At 38.3% G+C, this 22,532-nt stretch overlaps 1 protein-coding gene across 2 annotated transcripts; it reads right to left on the bottom strand.

The window, feature by feature from the left end:
• Nucleotides 1-3,575: 3,575 nt before the first annotated feature.
• On the bottom strand, nt 3,576-22,140 carry LOC107314844 (cytosolic phospholipase A2 zeta). 2 transcript variants are annotated; one of them, XM_032445103.1, is made up of 20 exons: nt 20,966-21,226; nt 17,909-17,981; nt 17,173-17,309; nt 16,306-16,434; nt 15,476-15,516; nt 14,848-14,890; nt 13,938-14,004; nt 13,463-13,632; nt 13,096-13,209; nt 12,576-12,613; nt 12,127-12,262; nt 11,510-11,646; nt 10,133-10,355; nt 9,470-9,584; nt 8,583-8,720; nt 7,272-7,379; nt 6,190-6,384; nt 5,702-5,868; nt 4,957-5,143; nt 3,576-4,772 (listed from the first exon to the last, which is right to left on the bottom strand). In XM_032445103.1, exons 1-20 carry the CDS (start codon nt 21,074-21,076, stop codon nt 4,543-4,545), a joined length of 2,559 nt encoding a protein of 852 aa, XP_032300994.1. In that variant the 5' UTR covers nt 21,077-21,226; the 3' UTR covers nt 3,576-4,542. The 2 variants fall into 2 exon arrangements, with proteins under 2 accessions (XP_032300994.1, XP_015720060.1); XM_015864574.2 differs by lacking the exon at nt 3,576-4,772 and having other exon boundaries at nt 5,034-5,143; nt 5,702-5,878; nt 20,966-22,140.
• Between the last annotated feature and the right edge of the window lie 392 nt (nt 22,141-22,532).

Consider the following 22,532-nt stretch of genomic DNA (forward strand, 5'->3'; position numbering starts at 1 on the left):
ACACATCATTACAAAACACTGGCAAACTTCTGCAGACAAAGCATTCAAGAAGCACTTGTAAAATACAGTCTCACCCACTCTGAAGCTATTCCTCCCCTGCCAGACTTCCCATTTCCAGCTTCCACAATTTGCTGGCAGAAAGAAACTTCCCTGGTGACTTGGGAAATAACATCAGCAGATCTCCATTGCTAAACAGTGTCCATGTCTGTACAGTAGATGCTAAAGGAGAAAGATCCCCACACCATCAACTTCAAACATGCTTATATTAACTCAGACAATGACTTCATGTCAGGTAGTACAACTGTTGCATAAGGATTTAGGTTTAGATGCAATGGGATTCCTTAAACAACGGAGATGGAGATAAATATACTGTGAAAGTACAGAACCTATCAGAGACCGGTTAACCTCATAACGGTAATATAGAAGCCTGATTCAATTTCTATTTGTTACACAGCAGGAAGTGCTTTCATTGGTCAGGCTTGGCAGGGTTAATGAACATCATTAACTTTTTACTGAGATTTCTTTTTTCCATTAAGGTTATGAACTTGTTTGTTTGAAATTTGCATGCAAAAATTTAATTACTTACTAATTATATTGCAGGACTAAAAAAAGAAAAAGAGAACAGGACCTGAATGTTCATCCATAATGTTCTGAGCAGCTTTCCTTCACCTGGAAATTATCAAATCTAGTAGAGCTGCAAAACCTGACAAACATGCTTGCCCTCAAGGAAACCTTGGCCTGGTATTTACATCAACACCCTTGGATGAAACTATATGAGGCAAGCACATGGGCATTAATCATTGTCTCTCTGGAATTCTCATCACAATTGCTAGTTTGCAGGACACTATAAAACTCAGTAGACCTGAGCTGACTTGAATGTCGTGATCAGTAACCCAAAAATCACTTCACTAAGAAAACAGAAACAGGCACACCACAACAACACTGCTGAGCTTAACTAAAATTGTGGATAAAGGTGAAACAGTCAAAATTGTAGACATGATTACACACTTGTGCACCTAAAGCAGGGGAGATTATAAATGAATGGCAATGTTTGATTTTCATTGTACATTGGTTGCTCCAAAGGTAATGCCTTGTGATTATTTCCTTGAAATGATAACTAGTAGAAACTACTACTTGGAGAAATACAAAAAGTATGATAATGTTATTTGATAGAACACATTCTCAACTACAAAACACTATTTTTTAGCACAGTCACCACTATTAGTCATGCATTTTCACTGGTGATGAACAAGAGCCTGCATACCATGCTCACAAAAAATGTGCACCAGCAGAGATGACTCACTGCTGCTGTTGCCACTGCTGGAACACACCACCCACCACCTCACTGTGTGCACATCCACTGTGTAGTCTCTATAAAATTTCATCAAGCATCAGTGAATGTCAATGGATGCCATTTTTTCTGCACAGAGAAATTCAGTTCCATTCCTTTGCTTCATGTGCACTTCCATGACAGACGCTATTTTGACAGACTACCCCTCTACTGCCATCTGTCACACAGCAACAACGTGTAATGGAGCATTTTGGTGGGGAGGTTCAACCTCTACTGCCATACCACCATCTACTTCTGCCATCACAGGCCAACATAATAAGATAGGAGGCATTATTTTCAGAACAGTTCTCACAACAGCATGCCCACAGCAGCCTATTCTGGCAACAGCTTAATGAAGCTACTGTTCCTGTAGTTCAAGGCCTTGCCTTATGATATTTTGTGATTATAAACACAGCACGTTGGAGAGTGGGTGGAGAACTATTGCAAAAGGCAATGTCTCCCTTTAATGCATTTAAAAGTGTTCTGGATATGAAAAAGTATGTACAAACCTGCAAGAGCTATAGCTCAGACCATGTAATCCAATCAGGACATAAAGAATTCCTTACCACCAAAACACAAATGGCGATTGCCTCTATTGGGGGACTTACGCTATGAAAAGGAACAAAAAATAGAAGCAAAGTTTGATACCATTGCCAATGCTCCCATCCCGGATGCCATATTTAGGAAGTCTAGCTAGAAATTAGTCTCAGGAAAAACAAAAGTCATTGATATATCTTTATAAAGATAAAGAGTGTTATAGAAGAACAAACATTTTTATGCAACTTTGCTGAGCTCCAGCACTGTTTCATCAGGATTGTCAGGTTAGAAGTGAAGGAAGATTTTGGATATAATCCATATAAATACTAGAATAGGTAAGTAGATGTTTTCAAGTGCACTAATCTGCTCCTTAGACCACAAGAACTTTGCCTCCTCACAGCAGTGCTTTAATTATATCTTCAGGCTAAGGAGGGAGCAGCATGGGGCTATGCATGATCACATTCCTTAGAGCAGAAGGTAAGCTTAGCAATACAACTAAGCATTGCAAAAGCATGGAGCAAAGATATTCATATATAAGTACTATGTTAATTCACTTAGTTCAAATTAAAGCCCAAAAACTTTTAAACCAGTTCTAAATATATATATATAGAGAGAGAGAGAGAAATTTTGCTGTGGGGACAACTAAATGAGGCAATTGTGATCTAAGCATGAGTCAGCTCAGCTCACTAGCACAACTTACAGTGATTCTACACCTTTCTAATTCTGTTACCTCCAGTTTCTCAGTGGTAGTATTTTTAAGACTGAAGAATACACATAGTGCTGTAAAAGCACTGACTTGTCTGTGGACAATCCCACCATAGCATGTTGCAAGAGAAGTGGCTAATTATGCATCAGGGTAGCAAATTAAAATGAACTATTAAGGCCTCATAGCTTTTCACAGCAAAGAAGCACTGCTACTGTAGCAGAACTTACTGAGAAACTGTACCTTAAAAGACTCCTTTGTACATGCCTAGCAAATTTGAGCAGATCCAGTTTCACAAGTAACATTCCATCTTCCCACCTATATCTTGCTGTATAAATACTCACACCCCCACAGCATCAAATCCTCTCCTATTAGGAGAGAAACTCAAAAGCAAGAAAGCGCAAGTAATCAAGCCATGAATTCAGATTCACATCAGAAGAAAAACTAGCTGAGGAGGAACAAAGGAAACTCCAAAACCTCTACAAATTCAAAGGCACAGCATCAGGTTTAAAGGCAGCTGAAACAAGAACACTTGAAAATTCTGTGTGGAAAGATACATAAAACATCACCAAACGTATACTGAAGATATCCAGATCCTACAGAACAGAGAGGTTACTGGTATCAATAATAATAAATAAAAAGAGCAACTTCAACTGCTTTTTCTTTTATTTCAGCTTAAGGAAGCAAATTCTAAGGACTTTCCTTCCAGATATCAATCAAGTTTAACTGCCCAAATGAAGTCACTGCTCAAAACATCTAAAAAATAAGGCCTACTTTCAGAAAAGATCAGAAAAGTGAGTCACACATCCTTAAAGAGTAGCTTTATAATGAAGAGATGCTTCTTCTGTGCAACACCAACCAGAAATGGACAGGTGCTTTCCAACTCCATCAGTTATAATGAAGTTAAAAAGAAGCTGTGCCATATGTTATGTTGATATTCTGCTTACTTTTTAAAATAAAAAGGAAATCTATATAAAGCACTAATAGGAATAATTGTGAAAAGCATATTATTCAAAGTGAAATTTATTAAAAGAAAAACACGTATAAAAAAGAAATCAAGAACCATAAGCTTTTACATCATTTCAGTAAAGAAAAAATTCCTGTCTTCAGTTTTCAAATACAAAATCAGTACTTACAGATCACTGTAAAAGCCAGTAAACAACACTGCTTCACCAGCCTATTGTCTTAGGTATTATCCTATGCTATAATAAAGTCCTTTTCTGTGAGCTTTCTGCAAAGGGAAGTTAATTCCATCCTTCAGCAGAACACCACCTGATGTTATTTATTTACATTTATAAAGCATTCCTACCTTGACCAACAATGCTTCTATAACATGAAAACATACAAATTGATTCCCTGAGCAAAGGTTTATCTGAATCACAAGTACAAGTATGAAAGTGTAAAGAAAAAAATTATATCTAATTCAGAGTCTTCCTAGGGGCCTTCCTTCCTATGTTTTCAAATACATAGGCATTGGTCAGTAGCAAGTTGAAAGCAAAAGGACACATTTTCTCTCTCAGTGCATGGTTACACGAAGTGGAATTCAAGGCCAGATGATGTAAAATGATAACACTCCATGGAGGTTCAAAAAGCAAGAAAGGTATGGAAGAAATCAGTGTTTCCTCATACACCTTTGACAAAAAAAAAATCCTTCATCCACAAACTGGTGGAATTTTGAAGATTATCTCCAGATGCTTGCACTACATGCATGGATTTCTCTAGTCATTAGCCACTGTTAGATGAAATCCTGTGCTAGGTAACTCTACTCTTCACCACACAAACATACCTCTATTTCCTGTTTAACATAGCAGCATGCTCTGTTGCTCTGTACAACATCATTATCTCTCAGGTTTCTCTAAGAGCATGGCACCTTGAGTGAAATTTCAGTGTCATATTCTCCACTCCCTTTTCAGAAAGACAGTTTCCAGTTTGAACACTGCGGCCTGTCCTTATTCTCAGTGATGGAAGCTGCTCATGCGTTGGCTGTATTGATGACATTCTTCAGCTTTCTCCTTTGCAGAGCCAAGTTCAGGGTTTTGAAGAGTATGTCGCCACTGTTCAGAACGTTGTAGCGATTCACTTCCACTAACCTGCTGAAATCATATGGCTCAAAGGTAAAATTTAGTGTACGGTAAGGAGAATCTTTAGTTTCAATGACAAAGTCACCAAAGGATTTCTCATCTTCTGACTCACGTTCAACTCCTGCAGCAAGACAAAACAATATGTCAACTGTAATAAGCTTGTGCTTTTATGTGAGGAGGATATCACAGTCAATTGCTCATTTGGACCACAATTCTTTCCCTAAAGAAAGAAACGCTTTCTTCCTCAGGGATTTTGACTCCTTTATGATCCAAAGTGCTCAGAAGCTGAAGGCTGAGCTCCTTACCTGGACCTTTGTATTTCTGAAAGGTGTCATTGACCAAAGGGAAGTGAAGCACAATGGGAGCCTTTGGATTATCATCATCCACAAATACATAACATTCTTTGGGCTTCTTCTCATCTTCCTCACTCACTTTGATTTTTGGAAAAGGTATTTCCCGCTCCTCACAATATTGCTGAGTCAGCTCCAAAACCTGTCATCAAAGAACAAGAAACATTCTGATAGAATACCAGCCAACCACTACGACTGTAATTACAGTCTTCAAAGGCAGAGGTTGTTTCACAAAATAAGTGACAGAAATCCATCTTCCAGGCTGCACAAAGCAATTTCTATGGCTGATGATACAGAAGAATAGAACTAAAACTGTTACCAAACATCAACAGTTTGAAGCTGAAACTCTTTTTATGTATAACCACAGTAGTAAAGCATAACTTCTCTGCACTTAATAAGCATCTGTATGTACAGGAAAACTTGCTTGCATGAACAAAGTCACCAACTGCAACAAGAATCTTATGAACTAAGCAAGCATTCTTATTTTAGGTAACATGATAATCTTCTGAATTGAATCATACAGTTGTCATCACTTCATGATTGAGAGTAAAAAGCACAGTACAGCAGCACTTTAAAATTGTGAGGATTCATTTTAACTCAGTCTTCCAGCAGTGCTTGCATTCAACATCAACTGATCTGCTGTCATCGTGAACATGATTCTGCACTCTTATCTTCCTGGTAATAGTATTGCATCTCTTACCTCAAATGGAGCTTCCCAAGAAAAATTGAATGACAAAATAACATCCACATCCCTCTCTGGTTGAAGTACCAGCGGAAAGGGAGAGTTGATAGAAAAGCCACCATCCACTAAATATAAGTTCTCTTCCATGGGGCTCAGCTGGTTGGGAAACGCATCCAGATGTGTGCCTGGAAGACACTCCAAGTAACACAAGTAACTATAATGCTATGCTACACACCGCTGACTAGAAACAATATAGATCACACTAGAAGAAAAAGTAAGAAACAAAACACATAACATGTACTGAGACTGGCTCATGAAAATCTGATAATGAGCTTGCCTCATGTGACAGAATATGGCAGTGGATCAAATTTCTGCTTTGAGATAAGAAGGGGTAAATTCCCTGACTTCAATGGGACAAAGTCAGTCTTTCTTACATTCTGTAACACTGCCCGCTACAGAACATTAACATCCCATCTTACATCCCAGACACATACAGGTTCGTTTACCTCTCCAAACCACAAATTCCTTGACTTTAACATAATCTTTATGAAGATATAATCCATGCATGAAGTTGAAGGTCTCTCCACATGTGACCCGGGACTTGAAGAAATCCTGGAAGATTTGCAACAAGGGGCCCCCAGGTACAATCAAGCGAGTCTTCAGCCGTGTTGGATCTCGGAAATGAAATCTTCTGCAGTCGTCTACAGAAGCCACAAAGGATACAGAATACATTGCAAATGTTCACACAGCTCCATCATTTCAATCAGACCTCTTTTCTACGAAGTTTAACAACTTGTCCTAAGGCTGACTTTGTCATTTAATTGAAAAGTATCATAATTAATTTTAAATCTGCTGTATTTTCTATAATTGGATATTTATTCACCATATTTAAAGGGAATTATACAAATCATTGTCCATTTTAATTTCAAATCCATGTAAAAACTCTTGTTAGCAAGTGACAACCACTTCTGTCTTGCGAGACAACAACAGTCATCACTTCAGTCACACTGATAGTTACAGCAGCAAAACAACCGGGGCTGCAGAGAGGAAAAAATCTCTCCTGCCACCTTTCACTGCAGGGTTATAAAAACACACCTTAACATCTCTCAGCTTTTAATGTTCCCTTTTTGCTATTAGGGAGGTATCGCATAAATGTAGAACACAAATGTACAACCAGCTTATCCAGCGTTAGTAAGTATGTGTATAAATAAATCAAGCTAAGAAGTGAACTGAAAAGTTATTCTTCTCCTCCATTGTGGCTGTATAGTTTTTGTCTTTCTTTTCTCATGATTAAGACCCCCTGAACTGCAAAACATGCCCAAGACATCTCCCATACTAGACAACGTTTATAGCCAAGGTCAGATTTAAAAATTAAAATTAAAAATATATAAAAGAATAAAAAGTAAAAAAAACTACCATTACTCTCCATGTGCGGTAGTATGGATTAATACACAGAACTAAAGGAAATGCTAGTCTTCAAAACAACATGTAGGACATTTTTGAGTTACATTATATTTTTTTTTTTTTGCAGTCACTCCAAAACCAGGAATCTTCAGAAAAATCCAACAGTTTCAAAGAGTGTTCTCACCTATGACTTTGATAACATCTTTGAATGGATCTAGAAAGCTCAGTCCTATACCAACCACTTTCAAGCAGATATCATCTAAGCTTGCAGCAAAGGCACTGCCCCACATTCCTGCAGGAGAAATGAATAACACTTCATAATTAAAAGGCTTATAAAAGGCTTGTAACTCAGCTGCCATCTGCCAAGGAGAGGGCTGCCATTTGACCCCCACTATTCAGTAAATAGAGAAACTTCCATGAAAAAGAAGCTCTTCTATGAGAAAAGATGCAAAGAGAATGAAAAGAACTGAAGAAGTTTTTGACAGTTAAGGATCAACAGCAGACTGGATAGAGAGATGTGAGGAGCTATAAGAGACTTAGTGCCTAGTTTCCTATGCAAACCTACTGAGACAGATCACCATGGTATCCAGAGCAGACTCCAAGCAAAACTGAACAGGCAAAGTTCAGTATATCAGAAACATGAGAATGTCTGATCAGAACAGCAGCTTTTAGAAAGCTTTAAGAGCTTTGCAGGGCCTAAAGATCTTTTGAATCAACAGAAGAATTTCAGCTTCAAGCAACTACTATTGTGTTCCAAAGTTATGGTAAGAAAATACTTCTGGCACATTAACTTTACTTCTTCTATTTCTTTCTTTTATTCAGAAAAACATTATGTAAAATGAAGATATTTGTAAGCACAGGATAACTCACTTCAACTTTGAGGAAAGCAGTAGCACTCTGTGACCACCCCCACCATGCTCTGGCTGCCCTTGATTTTCATCTGCAGTAATTTATTCCCACAAGAATTTCATTTTTATCTGGGGGAAACGATCTCTGCTTACCATGTACATCCTGTTTAGCAACATGTCTGCTCTCAGCTTATCACCAAACATTAAACTAATACTCCAAACACTTCATCCTGTTCAGGTTCTGAAAAGTATTCTACCCAAGCAAACTTAAGAGGCATTTTTAATAACACAGAGTATAAAGCTGACAGAAAGCAAGCAATTTTCTGCCAAGCAGATATTACCCATTAAATAAATATCATAGGTAAGGAATAGAAAAGATGTTAATGGGATGAAGTAGCATGTTACAGCAGAGAACGTTAGCTCCTCTAAGTATAAATATAAAAGTAATGGGACACCATTGCTTTTATCTGTTTACACACATTGGAATATAGGACTATAATACTATAATATTAAACAGTGTCTAAATCCGTGGAGAAGAATTTGGCATTCCGCCCCCAGCCCCCCCTTCAGATTCTTTAGGAAGAGATCAAAATTTAACAGTTGATGAGTCCTAAAAGCTGTTTTATTCACTGCTTTAAAGTTCATACCTTGTAGAAAACAAATTCTAGGCTCTGGACGTTTCCGGATGAGCCTTCCCATGAAGAACTCACTGTCAAAGTCTTCTGTTCGGACAAAAGCCCCGTATTTGCGAAACCCAACTTCAAAGGGAGTAAACTCACACCATTCTAAGAAAGAGCCAACAGACCAATGAGGACTTGCTCACCTCTGAGTAAGCATACATATAAACACTTTACTACTGAAATTAATGTTCACACAAGGATTGGAGGGGGGAATCTACCTCCACTTCTTTTACTATCACTGTGGATTTCCCTGTCACTCTTTCCAGTGACCCTCCATATTAGATAAATATCATTAATATAAACTCTTGTCCAGGGTTTCATTGACTCAATACAACCTCCTTTCTCCCAGGTTTCAGGGGGAAAAAAAATTCACTCCATCTTGACTTTGTTACTACAGAAATACCCTTCCTATTTCAATTCTACTCTAAACCTTTTTCATCACATCTAAGGGAAGCTACTTCACTCTTCTCAGCTTTGCTCACTATTTACCATCAACTTTTGAAGTGTTAATTTTTCTGACCCCATTAGGCTTCCTGAGTTGTCTGCACACTGAAATGACCCTCACGCTTGAAAGCCTTCCAAAAATATTTACAAGTGAAATTCTTTGTTCTTCAAATGAAATATAAGTTCTGCTTTAATTTTTTTCTTCACATATACACATCTCTCCCCAGAACAAAAGAATAACAACAGAAAAATTAAAGATGAATAGTGGTACACAGGTGTACACAAGCACTAGTGTCCCTGTCTCTTCACATCTACAAGTGCTTGATGCCTCACATTTGAAAGTTAGAAGTGATTAGGACTGGAGGAGGTGAATTGAATTTATGGACTTTAGCAAGCTTCTAGGTTCATACCTGCAAAATCACCACTGCTAATATTGGGTCTCACATTGACAGCAGCATAGATAGGATAAGGGTTCTGGGCCCATTTCACTGCTTCTTGCTGATCAGACAGCCTTGATGAATCTTCCTGGGTACAAGCAAGGAAGAAATACACTAAGATAAATTTTATCCTCATACTTGAAGAATTTGAAGCTGTTTCTTAGCATGAAGCAACACTGCTAATTCAAAGTCCCCTTTCCTCCTTCTGTCTATGCACATGGTTAGGTTTTGTCAGAATATTTAGAATGCCAGGTGTTATTAATAAGCTAATTACTCCTCTGATTTCAATTAGTATAATAAATATTGCACTGTGATACAGTTTTGCAAAACCAACACCAACATTATTTCAGGCTTAATGCATCCAATACAAAAGTTATTAATTTAACAAGTTATTCCAAACACACATTTGATTTTTCTATAGTGCTAATATATAAAGCTATGTAATTCTTCGCCAAAAAATGTGCTGGAAAAACTGAGGCAGACAGAAGCAAGAACTCCTTATGTTTATTCTACAGCCTATTCCAAATCAGCTTACAAAGCAGGAGAGTATCTAGTTTCTTGACACTTAGTACCTAGGTCTGCAAAGGGCCCAACTAGAAGACAAACAGTAGTGCACATCCAAGCTAACTCTTTTACCTTCTGTTGTAAGAAATACTCCACAATAAGGCCCCACAAGTCTGTGAAGGAAACTTTCCGTCCACTACTCTCCATTGCAGTCAGCTCCTGGAAATAGTATTTCAGTCGTTCTGGGGAAAATGCCCCTCCTTTGCTGCTGGATACAGCCCTCTGAGCTCTGCTAATTGCATCTTGAAGGTCCTTCTGTGACCAGTTTGGGTCTTGATACAACGTTGATAAACACCTGAAAATACTTACATTAAATATCACTGGTAAAAATGGCCTTTATGTAAGCAAAGAATTTTAGCTAGATATTATTACTCCTGTGAGTAAAACTTACTCCTTGGCTTGAGAAGACTAATTAAAAGATCATCAAGAGATAGAAATAATGGATCTTCGTGCTTTAATACATGCTGAAAACCCTGAGACCTGGCAGCTTCACTCTAATTACTAACCTACCTTTCATATATGTTGTGAACATGAGATGTTAGCATATATGTTAATTCTTAAACATGAGTTAAGTCCAGTTCATTACAACCCTGAGCAACTAGCAGACAGCTATTGCATACAGCAATGAAGGCCATAACCTTTATCAAAACATAGGTCTCATTAAAATGAGAAACTATTTAGTGTGCTTGATTAGCAGATAACTAAATTTGTTTCTAAGTCTGGATTTAAATCAAAAGGTGTGGACCAGATTGAGAGCTTAGTGCAAGAATACCAAATAAATCAGTACTATTGCACAAAGCTCAAGAAGGGAATATTATTGTCAATTTGCACAAAGTGCTGGAAGGGGGGAGGATTATACTGTCAAGTTGCACAACTCCTCAGTGAAATCATTTCATGGAAACAATGTGTACCTACACAAAGGATGATTTCACGGTGTACTCTAAGAATTGATCTACTGAAACATTCTAACCATGTCTGACACCTCAGAACACTGCTCTGGACTACTAAAGCCAGCACTATTCCTCTACACAGCTGCATATGCCATTTTGGAATGTACCAACATAGTGGTCTGCACAGATGTGTTTCCAGACTTGAAGCATCTTTGTTACCTTCCTGGCAACAGCAAGCAAGTAGGGAAATGTTTTGAAATCAAGCTTCTGAGAGAACACACAGCAGCTTTATAAAGGTAATAATTTCAAATATTCTATTGCCATGCTTGCAGATCAGTAGATTTATAAATACAGCAATAGCCATATGGGTCAGAAGTGAAAATAGATTTTAGGATGACTTTAGGATTGATATCAGAATTCTCAGGTGAGATCTAATGAAATATTTAACTTCATTGTCTACAGATGGCAAAGATACAGTTCTGGACTAATTTACTGCTTTACTGCATAAACACTAACACATTTAACTAAGTTTCTGGAATCAGCACTGCACACAACTTACCAAGTAGAGCCAGAAATCCCACTCAGATACATTGCAGAATCCAGAAGGCCCAGCTGCTGAAGGCCAGCTAGGCTGCCATAGAACGATGTCAGTGCTCTCATCCCACCTCCAGACCCCAGTACTGCTACAACTGGAACCTGCAGCCAGCAAACACAGGAGTCAATCACAAGCTTTTGAACTGCCAGTAAATCACCAGCTAATCAGAACTAATCCTATTATATCCTAATAATATCTACTTGCATTTATTTCAGGTTTGATTTCAATCAGCACTCTCTCTTTTGTAATTCAAATATATTGTTTACTATAAAAACAGCAGCAATTCCAGCAACAGTGACTTACTGAAATTGTTACGTATATTATTGCACATTTACTTGCATGCCACAAAATACACACTAGAATAGGAAAAAAATAAAAGGGTATAATTCTTTATAAGAGCATCTGAAGTTCACAGGACAGTGCATCAGGTTATCTAGAAATAGCACTGTCACCAAATAAGCAATTTGGAATCTGCTTTGCTGTGACAAGATTCAATTAAACCATTTGGAAATTGACTTTCCCATGACAATCCAGAGCTTAAAGCCCAACACATAAGAGCTCAGGCTCACTGTGCTCAATACCTCATCTCTCTCGGGGGACTGCTTTAAGTTAAGGATCTTCTTCAGTGCTTCAGCAACTCTCTTCTTCCTTTTGTCCACAAATTCTCTCTCTTCTTTACAGAGGTCAAAACCCAGTCGTACATCTAGATCCCAACTGCTGAAATAGAAATTAAGGAAACAAATAAACAAAAAGTTTTCAAAGGTTTGTAATTTCCAAGGAAAAGTGATCAGTTTAAGTTGTAAGAAAACAGAAAAGTTTGTCCCAATTTCAGCAGGATTGAAACCAGTCTCCTAGGAAGTACCTTCATAAAGAATAATCACAGATGCTAAAAGAAAAACAACCTTCTTTAATCTGTCTCAAGAGATGCATTGAGACAGGAGCGCTTCCTGGAGCAGCAGACATACTCCTTCACTATAAGAATAAACAAAGCTCTTCTCTCATTTTAAACAACACTGAAGTTCCCACTCACCTCTCTTCAGCTTTCAAACTTATATCCAAATTTTCTCCCTGTAAAAACAGAACAAAGTCTGATAGCAAAATTGCAAAACCATGACAGTCTGCAATTGATAACAACTTCATAGGTGATACTACTAACTGTAAGTTATTACATCAGCATTACTACCAGATACTAACAGGAACAGCACTCTCACCCACGTCTGTGGAACATTTTTATCTTCAATCTATTTCAGACATTTTCAGGAGTCTCCATGGCAAACCAACACGTTTTCACTCTGCTCTCTAAGCACATTCATTTCTTCTACAAGCCTCTCTTGCTTTTCTCCTTTGATATTTCAGTCATTTCTATTAACTTTGTTTTTGCAAGACCCATTCATGAAAATATATTTTTTAAAGAGCTTCACTGAGTTTGCTACATTGTTCTTGAGCTACAAGAAAACAGCTCTCCTAAGAATCACAATTAACTTTTGAAATGCCTGTATGAGAAGGGCAGCATCTGAAGCATGTTAAAAAACAAAAATTGTTCACATTACCTCTCCCAGAGAAACAACTCTATCAACTTTTTTTCCAATTGGAAGGGAATGAAGTGGCACAGTCCCCCTTCCTAGAACTGTAGAATGCTTTTCAACATCAGGGTTCATTCCATCCTAATAAGAAACAAAATGCAATTGAGCTCTCCAGAACAACTGTTAATGGTATGACTGCTCTTGACATTTGCACATACCTGAACAGTAGATCCAAACCTGACATCCTAGACATCTAAAGATCCCTGACCTTCTTATGATGAAACTGAGGATATTGAATCTATGTTTAAAGGCTTTTTCATGGACTGGAGATGCTGGTTTCAGTGTGAGTTTACTTAAAAGTGTATACTTTGTAGCAGTCAGCATAGCTGCTTACCTGTAGGAAAGATATGTTTTGTTCCAGTTCCACTTGTAGTTCTGGCTGCATTTCTTTGTCCACATGAAAGACAAAGGAGGTTCCACAATCCTCCTCATTGTCCAGACTCCAAGGAATACACAACTGCTTCTGATATGCCCCTGGAACAGACAGCTTGACTTCACAGTTACCTGTGTGTTAAAATAAGAAGTTTAGACTGCAGAATCCATTTATTTAAATGTTCCAAATTAGATACTTTTCTTAAATGTAGCTGACACTGGAAAACACAAGCAAAGACTCAAGTCTCCCTCAGAAGGCACCCAGTGGATGTGATTGAATATTGCTCAGCTTTTATTTCTAATACTAAGTTAACTTTAAAAGTCAGTTTTGTAATCAGTAAGTAAGAATGCACTATACAGTTTCAAGTGTTCTCTCTCTCCCAGGGAAGAAACAAGCTGAAAAGAAGATCATCCTTAAACCCTGAAGGCAATCATACCTTGCTGTTTCTCTTTCATTTTTCCCTCTTTGTCCAGGGTGCCTTGTAGTGACAAACAAGGATGGACCTACAAAAAGAAGTAACCAGATCTGGTTACAAGGTCTGAATTCTCTTTCTAGGTAAAGCTTAATCCATCTGCAACTGTAGATGTTCAAGTTCACCTTTTCTTTCACCTCTTTTTAAATGCACGTGTGAGTATGTACCTGGAAATCAGTTCATAAATTCACCCATGACTTTCTGTACCAGATGATCCATGTTCTCAAGAAACTTAGTCCCTTGCACTAACCAGTGATCAGCCTCCCTTCTAGGAGGGAACAGCCAGAGATATTTAGTCAGTCATAGCTGCTCACAAAGATAGGAAATTCCTCCACAGCTTGAACAGAGGACTGATTTGCAGAGGTTAGTATGAATACAGGGGGCTTTCTACAGTGAAGTGTTCTGCAGAATTGTACTACTACAAACCAGCATTTTTTTTCCACAGAATAGAGGTTAAAACTCTTCCTTTTGACAATAACAGAAGTTTCTGTTCTTTTTTTCCTTATTAATTTTAAAAAATCATCATTTGATTCTCTTTCCTTTGGGGAAAAGAGGAATTTTTCACGTATAGTATGATTTATTTTTTAAAGCTTGTTTTCCCCAAGAGAACAGAAAAAAATCACAAGGGTTATCACCTACTTAAAAACAGCACTGAAAAAATTCCTAGAAGTGTTAAGGATGAAGGCTGTACCCAGCCAGCATCCAGGCTAGAAAACTCAGGATGATCCATAAGGTTCACCAGCTTTCCAAAAACACCTTTATGTCTTTTAAATAGTCTCACTTGGTATGGTGGGGGGGAGAGAAACTGTGAGTTAGTTTAAAATTTCAAAAACTTAAATCTCAGTACGTATATAACTGACTTCTGTGTACTCACCACAAGTACTCCGTTGGTCAGTACTTCTGTAGGAGCATCTGAGCTGTGAAGAGATTGAGTGCATGTGAATTTTGGTTTTAGTTTGCATTAACTTACGTTTCAAGCTACCTGTCTAGATAAAAAGTAGGAAAAAAAGGTCCTCGATGCAGGAGATGTAAGCAAACTAGTTTGACACTATTTTCTGTTACAGAGCAATAGGAGAAATTACTGAAGGAGAAATTTGTCTGCTACTATATGCATGCTATTATTTGAAAACCTAAAGATAAACTGAAATTAGATCACATCTAATCTTGCAATATAAACACAGATATACTTTACGAACGGAAACTTTTCAGTCGTAACTGATTTAGCTCATGAAAAAAGAATGTCGAAGTACCTTCCTTCACAGTGCTGCTATTCCCAAAAAGGGGATTTTTATTTTTAGTTTTTAATTTCTTCTTTAGTTTCCACAAATGTTGGTGGCTGCACTTTAAGGACATTTGCTGTCAGCCACTGGTGATCGACTTAAGTACCAGAGAGAAGTACTGTGCATTAGCCCTTATATGGACAAGCCTATGCTGCACACAAAAAGCAACAGAAATCACCTCTCAAGAGTACAGGTCCATTTAGCTCCTCAGGTAAGACTCACCATTTCTCCAAATAAAACTCTACGTCCAGTTCTTCATTATCCTTTAAAAATAAAATAAAAAACCTGTAATCTAGACCTATCATAGGAATGTGTTTGAAGCAGTGTCAAAAGAGTTCAGGTTGGTGACACGACTTTAGTTATGTCAAATAAGCTGGCTTATTTCAAGTCTATAAACAAGCCCATAGGGACTGCGAGCAGCTGACAGGCACCAGTTTCAGGTACTCCCTCTGCTTTTGGTTTTGAATGAACTATTAAAGCAAGCCAACACACAACTACAGATGGTTCAACCAGCTCCACTGAGTATATTCCTTACCTTGACAGCACTGGATTCAATACTGGAATGTTTCACTCCACTCTGGGTTACAATGTAATTGTACATCATCCTGTATATAAGCTTTTGAGTTACTAAACACAGAAGTAACCTTTGAAGCAATAAACTTTACTGCAAACAGACAATAATCAAATAAGTAAGGTAGTCTGTAGCTCACAAAAGGATTGCAGACTGTGAATTCAGTTCATTTTAAGCCTAGCTTGTGCCCCCTTTGCATATTAAGAAACAGCCAAAACCTACAAAGGTGTTTCAACATCTTCTGTAAGATGGCAGCCATCCCAAGTTTTGTTTAGCTGAGCACCCCGAAGGCTGTAGAATCCCCATTAAAAATAAATTAAAAAATCATCAAAACACCTCAGATGACAGTAAGACCGTATATATAATACCATCATCTGTTGATATATTTTCCTCTTCTGGCTTCTGCAACAGGCAGATAAACAAGCACGCACTGCCTCACTCCAGTAATATGAGCTGCAGCTATTCAGAGCTGAGGACTAACCTCTGGGTTCAACTTGAAAGTGCGCAGCAGAGGCTGATCCAGCTTCATGCCTCCTACATCAAAGACAATGGAAGTGAGTTCATCACTGACTAGAACATCCTTGTCGTAGAGGGTCAGTTCCAGAATGTTCTAAAACCAAACAGAAACAATCAGCTTCAAGTGAAGACAGAGAGCCACTTCCGTGAACTTCAGTAGCTGTAAACAACAGACATTTAATGCATTAATCAGTACCCCATCCCTTTTCCTTCTCTGAAGGGAATTCACCACTTCCAGCAGGACTTTAAGAATAACTAAGCACAAAGCTTCTATTTGGCAGTGTTTATTTCTGAACAACTGCATCGTGCTAAAACCAATACTTTCAAAAACATTTGAGTCTACTTATAATCAGTACTGTCAGTCTGGAAGCTTTGCTCAGCTCAGACAGCAGAAGTACTGTATATAGTGCTTCAATCATAGAACTCAATGAAATAAGTGACAGAGTGATTTAAACTTGGAGTCTTAAACAACAGTCAGCATAAGGTGAGCAGAACTACAAGAAGGCAACAGCTACAATGTAAAAGTAGAAAAAACCCTTGGAAAGTCACATTATCAGGAAATTTCCATCAGCTTTCTCAGACATTGTCCTAACTTCCCTTTCTTGAGTTATCACAAAGTCATTTAAGGCAAATTCTAGCTGCTGCTTGTAAAAGATGGTGGTTACTACCAAACGGATATTACAGTTTTTGGTACCGCTGAAGATGACCATCACTGCATACCTCCCTCTGCTTTTGAGGGCAATGAAGATCCCTTGGTTTTGAATGAACTATTAAAGCAAGCCAACACACAACTTCAGATGGTTCAACCAGCTCCACCAAGTATGTTCCTTACCTTGACAGCACTGTGGATTCGATACTGGAATGTTTCATTCCACTCTGGGTTATCAGAGTTGTCAACAACCTGAGTTCGGTAGACATGGGGAGATGCAGTGGGCAGTTTCAGTTCCACGTAGCAGTCTGCCTTCGACACTAGAGCAGAGAGTTCAGATACACAACAAAAGTATGTTACTCAAACATGTCCTTTCCCATGAGTTCTTCAGTTTCTAGATTGCACTGCATGAGAATAAAGATGTGCAAAATCAAGATGGGACTTATAGTGCAAATGCTTTGAAGTTCACAGCTTTAAACAACAGTAACTTGTTAAATGTAAGTAACATGTTAAGTGTCAGTATTTCTCTTCAAGGTCCATCCAATTGCTTCTTCTGGTTGCAGGAAGACAGTTCAGCAGTGGAAAGGGTAACATTCCCCATAACCTGTGTGCTGAACTCAGACAAAGAACACTGAGTAGGCCACAACAGGACATGCAAAAAAAAAAAAAAAAAAAAGCAGGGAATCAAAATGTTACCAGGACTCACCTGATATTGTTCCATAAAGCAAAGGTGTTAATCTGTATCTTGGCCTCACACTAAGCAATTAAAATATAGCTAAGGCTTTACAATAGAAACCTTTGTGCAGATGCCAAGGCAATACAGTGTGTAGGTAAAAAGAGCCCATAACAATAATACCTGTGTTATAGATGACTGCTGAACAAAGAATCTGTTATATTAATCCCTTTACTAAATACTCACAGAGATCTGTACCCTTGATGTTTCTTGCTCTGAGGACTTTTACTGTTAGGTTGTAGTAAGGGTGCTTCTCCCACTGAAAAGAAAGGAAGAACATGGTTCAGCATGTACCTCAATTACAATACCTATTCCATAACTACACTGATGACAATTTAGAAGAAAGGACCAGAAGAGTCACACAAAACCAAACAATTAATGATTCAGTTTGGGAACATACAAAGTCTTTTTTTGTGTATCCGGGAGGAAGGTTATAGGATGCTAGAAGGCAACTCAGTTCCCTTTCAGCATGGCAATGAGCAATGTCTTAAGGTAACTCCCCACAGACTTCAGACAATAATTCCCTGATTTAGGGTTTCCTCTAATTACAGGTCAATTTTTATTTACTTCATTAGCTCATTCCTACTGCAGGATAAAATGAAACTGGAACTCCTCAAGTAATTTTAATAATGACTTGACTAGTTTGTTAAGAGGGCTTGCCATGGACACATGCATGCTTGAGTAATAGCAGACGTGGCAAGAATCTTAATAGCACTGAGTATGTAGAAAGCACACGTTAACAATAAGGAAGAAAAAGACACTTCCTTGTAGAAACAAATTTCATGGCAGTTTGAGTTAGAAAGAACAAACTCCAAATTCCTGTTCATTGGGAATTGTTAACTGGTATCAACACTTTTTAAAGTGCACGTTACTTTACCAGCACTGATTGAAATGCAATCCTTGTTCAGGAAAGCATTCATACAGCAATTTTTGGCAAGTAACAATAGTTTCTAGATGGCCAGATGTGAAGAAGAATATAAATCTGACTAAATCCTAGAAGATCATGAAGGAGGAGTAAGTGAATGGCAGGAGAAGATGACAGAAAATGGCTTGAAAGGATTTGGTGCAGAGACTGGACAAAAGCAATAGTATAAGGTTCACGAACAGAACATGAATTGTGCCATTCAGTTATGACATAAACCCAACCATAACAATAGCCAGCTAGAAAAATCTTTTATATTCTTACGATCTTTTCCACAAGTGGTCACTCAGTCCACAGTTAGCTTTTTCTACACATGATTAACTTGAGACCACAAAGTGTAATTTCAGGTAAACTAAGCATTCATTGTCAACTATATTCATTAGCATTCTTTGCTTACAACAAAATGCTACAGAGTGCAAAACGTTAAATAAAAAAACATTAGATTTTGGCATCACTGATTAGAATATAAAAATAAACAATGAACCCTCAACTGTCAAAGTGTTCCTGAATGTTCCCCAACTAATAAGTGGAATTGTACTGTACTTGTTAGGCAGCTGCAGACTTGTGTTCTTTCCCTTATTTCTTACCACCTTAAGATATTCAGTAGCTTTTGCAAAACAGGGCTTGAGCAACACAGAAAATCCAAGACACTCAGTACACTGAACTGCTTTGTACTGAGTGACACCCACTGCGAGCACCAAGGGTTAAATTTACATGCATAGCCTAGCATTCTTCATAGCCAAGTGCCAAATAAAACTTAACAACATAATTTGAGCTTATTTGCCTATTACCACTACCATCAGAGAGCTTTCATTTGTAACACCAACATGTTCAAAATGTTGCCTACCCTCATCTCTTTCTGGCAGTACGTTGTGACTTCACTGATAATTTTATTCCAGGTTCTGCACCTCAGCTGATGTTTCTTCATTTTTAAGCCTTTCCCAATTACGTTTATTTATTCCCAACCACAGAGCAGTTTCTCAGACAAAGTCTGCCCTCCTTTCTGCCTCCTCAAGCTATGGAAAGGACTACAGAAAGGAATACAAGATTCCACAGGTTACTCTCACTGACTCCCTACAGGTTCCACAACTCTTCAGGTTGTTGAGAGGCAAAGCTACATGATCACATCCTCACAACTGCCACCAAAGCAATCTTAACTAATGTAGTTTATCCCCTTGGATTCAGATGTTACCAGTAAAGGAAGCACAGAACTCCACCAAGATAGAACATGGCTTGTTTCACTACACACCATCTGTCAACATAGTCACAAGTTCAGAAGTCCCTTCCAAAGGTCTCTGACAACCATTTATTTGTAGCCAGCAATTACATCACTGAGGATACATTTCCCTCACTCAGACCATAATTTAAAGGCATATAAACACAACAGATACCTTACTCTGCTATCGGTATGCCAGAACCTCCTATTTCACCTTTTATATTTATGTTTTAGCCAAGCTGTAGCAATGTTATAACATGCCCTAAGATGAGCTTACAGAGCAATGAAGCACAACTATTAAATATGGTCAATCCAAACAAATCTAGGAAAAGATAGGCAAGAAATACATGTAGGCACTCAGCGACAGCTACAATTCTGTCTACACCAGTGTAGCAAATGGTAGAGCGCAATGCATACAGACAGCAAACCATCCTGTTACATTCAGTGGTCACCTCAGTTGTAAGTTCCAGATTCATACTAGGAGAGGCAGGTAATATGATGATAGATCAGACTTTCTGAGTGAAGGCTCTTTCTCAAACAGCTGAGCGCAATTCAAAACTGAGGTTGTAAGGCTTTCCATCTCAGACAATAGAATGATCAATAAGAATCAGCTGAAGGACAAGCACATTGTAACCACTTATCTAATGTGATTGTACTGCATTATAAATGGATGGTTTAAGTCATTATTAATCATTGTCCGCCTTGAAGTAGAAAGCCTGGTGAGATAAGGTAGATAATAAAATGGAAGGGAAAGGTAATCAAGGATATTTCACAAGAAAACACATAAGAACCCTTGTATCTCTACTGATGATAAGCATGACATGCTGGAGATCCCCCCTGCAAAGTATCACCATGTGTCCCCCAGAATCTAAGGAACCAAGAGATCAATGCCTGCATTGTTTCACTCAGACCACAGACTTAGTAAAAAAAAAAAAAATCTGGAATCTACATCAGCGTTATAGTTAACCAAAAACTGCCCCAATTATAAATTTTGTGATTGATCACCACAAGGAGTAATTGCTACTGCATGTGTATGAAACAAGTCACTGCCAAACAGACTAGCTAAGGAACACTGTCCTAAAGGCAGCGCTACAGCTTGTCTTACCCGACAGTGATGAAATCCACTCTGCTTTCTTTCCTTTCTTTGGAAAAGCACAGCTGCCAGAAAAGGCAGCACTCTGGGTGGAACTGAGCCCCGCAGCACCCCATGGAACATGGAAAACAATGGCCCGTCGTCTCAGAAGAAAATCTGACAAAAAAAAGTAATAGTAACAAAAAACAAACGCAGAAGAATCCCCAGACGCCTGGCTGTGAAGAGCTGCTTACTTACTACAGGCTTGGTCTGAAGTTTCACATGGGACTGGGCTTCATTCCAGCTGCAAAGCAGAGGTGTGGCCTGCACTTGTCAAACAGCCCAATTCTAAGAGTCACTGGCAGGTTTTTCAAACAGTGGTGGAAGATAGCAGCAAAGCAGCCCTGGACATGGGAGCTCTGGCTAGGAAGAAGCGTTGCTGCATTAAGGCTGTAACCTCAAAACTCCCATGCAGACTTTCTTTCAGAGTTCCAGTGACTTTAGTTAGGAATTGTGCTGGAATTTGGAAAGAGTTTGAAACCATCCACAATCAAGGAATATGTTTTAAATAGAAAGAAATTCCAGTCTTGCAAGCCTTGAATTTATCACTGACTGTAGCTGTTCAGAGTCATTTCAGAGAGCCCTGAATGGAGGCACTGTGATTTGGTCTGCCTTTGGACACGTCAGAGAACAATAATCCAACACCACATCTAACCCTGCACTATGTGAGCAGTCTGTCAAAGTCTCTCCTTTATTCACCTTTCCCCACAGCACCATCTTCCCTCATTCTTCCACCAAAGTTTCTTGAAATGTTGTACAATGGATTGGGCCTTGGATCTATTACACTTAAAGAAATACCTTAGTAGTAACTGCTGGAAGCAATGAGGTTTTGAACAGCTGCTGGCAGCTGGCTCACATGCAGGCTTTTATTAAACTGAAGCACGAGACAAACTTACATGCTTCAATAGTTAGACAGTAGTATTGGATATATGAAAGCCAGCAGTGCACCATGTCACCAACAAACACGAGAACGTGACACATTCCTAGCAAGATCCCATTAATTAATCACTTCCTGTTGTGTCAGTCACTAGATTAGAACTTAAGAAAATTAATAAAGCATAAGCACTCGTGTCTAGAGTACAAACAAGTCAGTACTAGTCAGTGAAATCATAGACTTACAGACTAAAAAGCAAATATATACCAGTGCAAAATAGCCAGTTATTGCTTTAAACTTTCATGAAGCATTAAATGCTATGGTAAACACATCTGAAAGAGTGTTTTCTTTACATTTCACCTTACCATTACACTGGAAGTCAAGAGGACTGTTCTGTTTAGTTTGCTAAAAAAAGCAGAATCATAAGGACTATTTATGTAATATAGTTCATGACCGTGAATTAAAGGAAAAATTGAGGCAACTTGCTTTATTTTGTGAGTGCGCAATTGCATTTAAATCAGGCTTACCCACCCTTTCCTGAAGTTCTCTGCCCTCTTCCAATGAAATCTCAGCACAGGAATCTAACTTTTACAGAATTTCTCTCTCAAGAAACTCTAAAAGCTTTTTAAAACACATATATAAGAACTGTTTGATAGTCACAGATCC

Source organism: Coturnix japonica, chromosome 5, assembly GCF_001577835.2.
Source record: "Coturnix japonica isolate 7356 chromosome 5, Coturnix japonica 2.1, whole genome shotgun sequence".
In the NCBI taxonomy this organism is placed as follows: domain Eukaryota; kingdom Metazoa; phylum Chordata; class Aves; order Galliformes; family Phasianidae; genus Coturnix; species Coturnix japonica.

Coding starts and splice junctions, on each gene's coding strand:
- LOC107314844 (XM_032445103.1), bottom strand. CDS start 21,076: ATGTTCCATGGGGTGCTGCGGGGCTCAGTTCCACCCAGAGTGCTGCCT. Junction 16,435..17,172: donor GAATCCACAGTGCTGTCAAG/GTAAGGAACATA, acceptor GTTTGGTTTTAG/AACATTCTGGAACTGACCCT. Junction 14,891..15,475: donor GAGTTTTATTTGGAGAAATG/GTGAGTCTTACC, acceptor ATCTCTTCACAG/CTCAGATGCTCCTACAGAAG.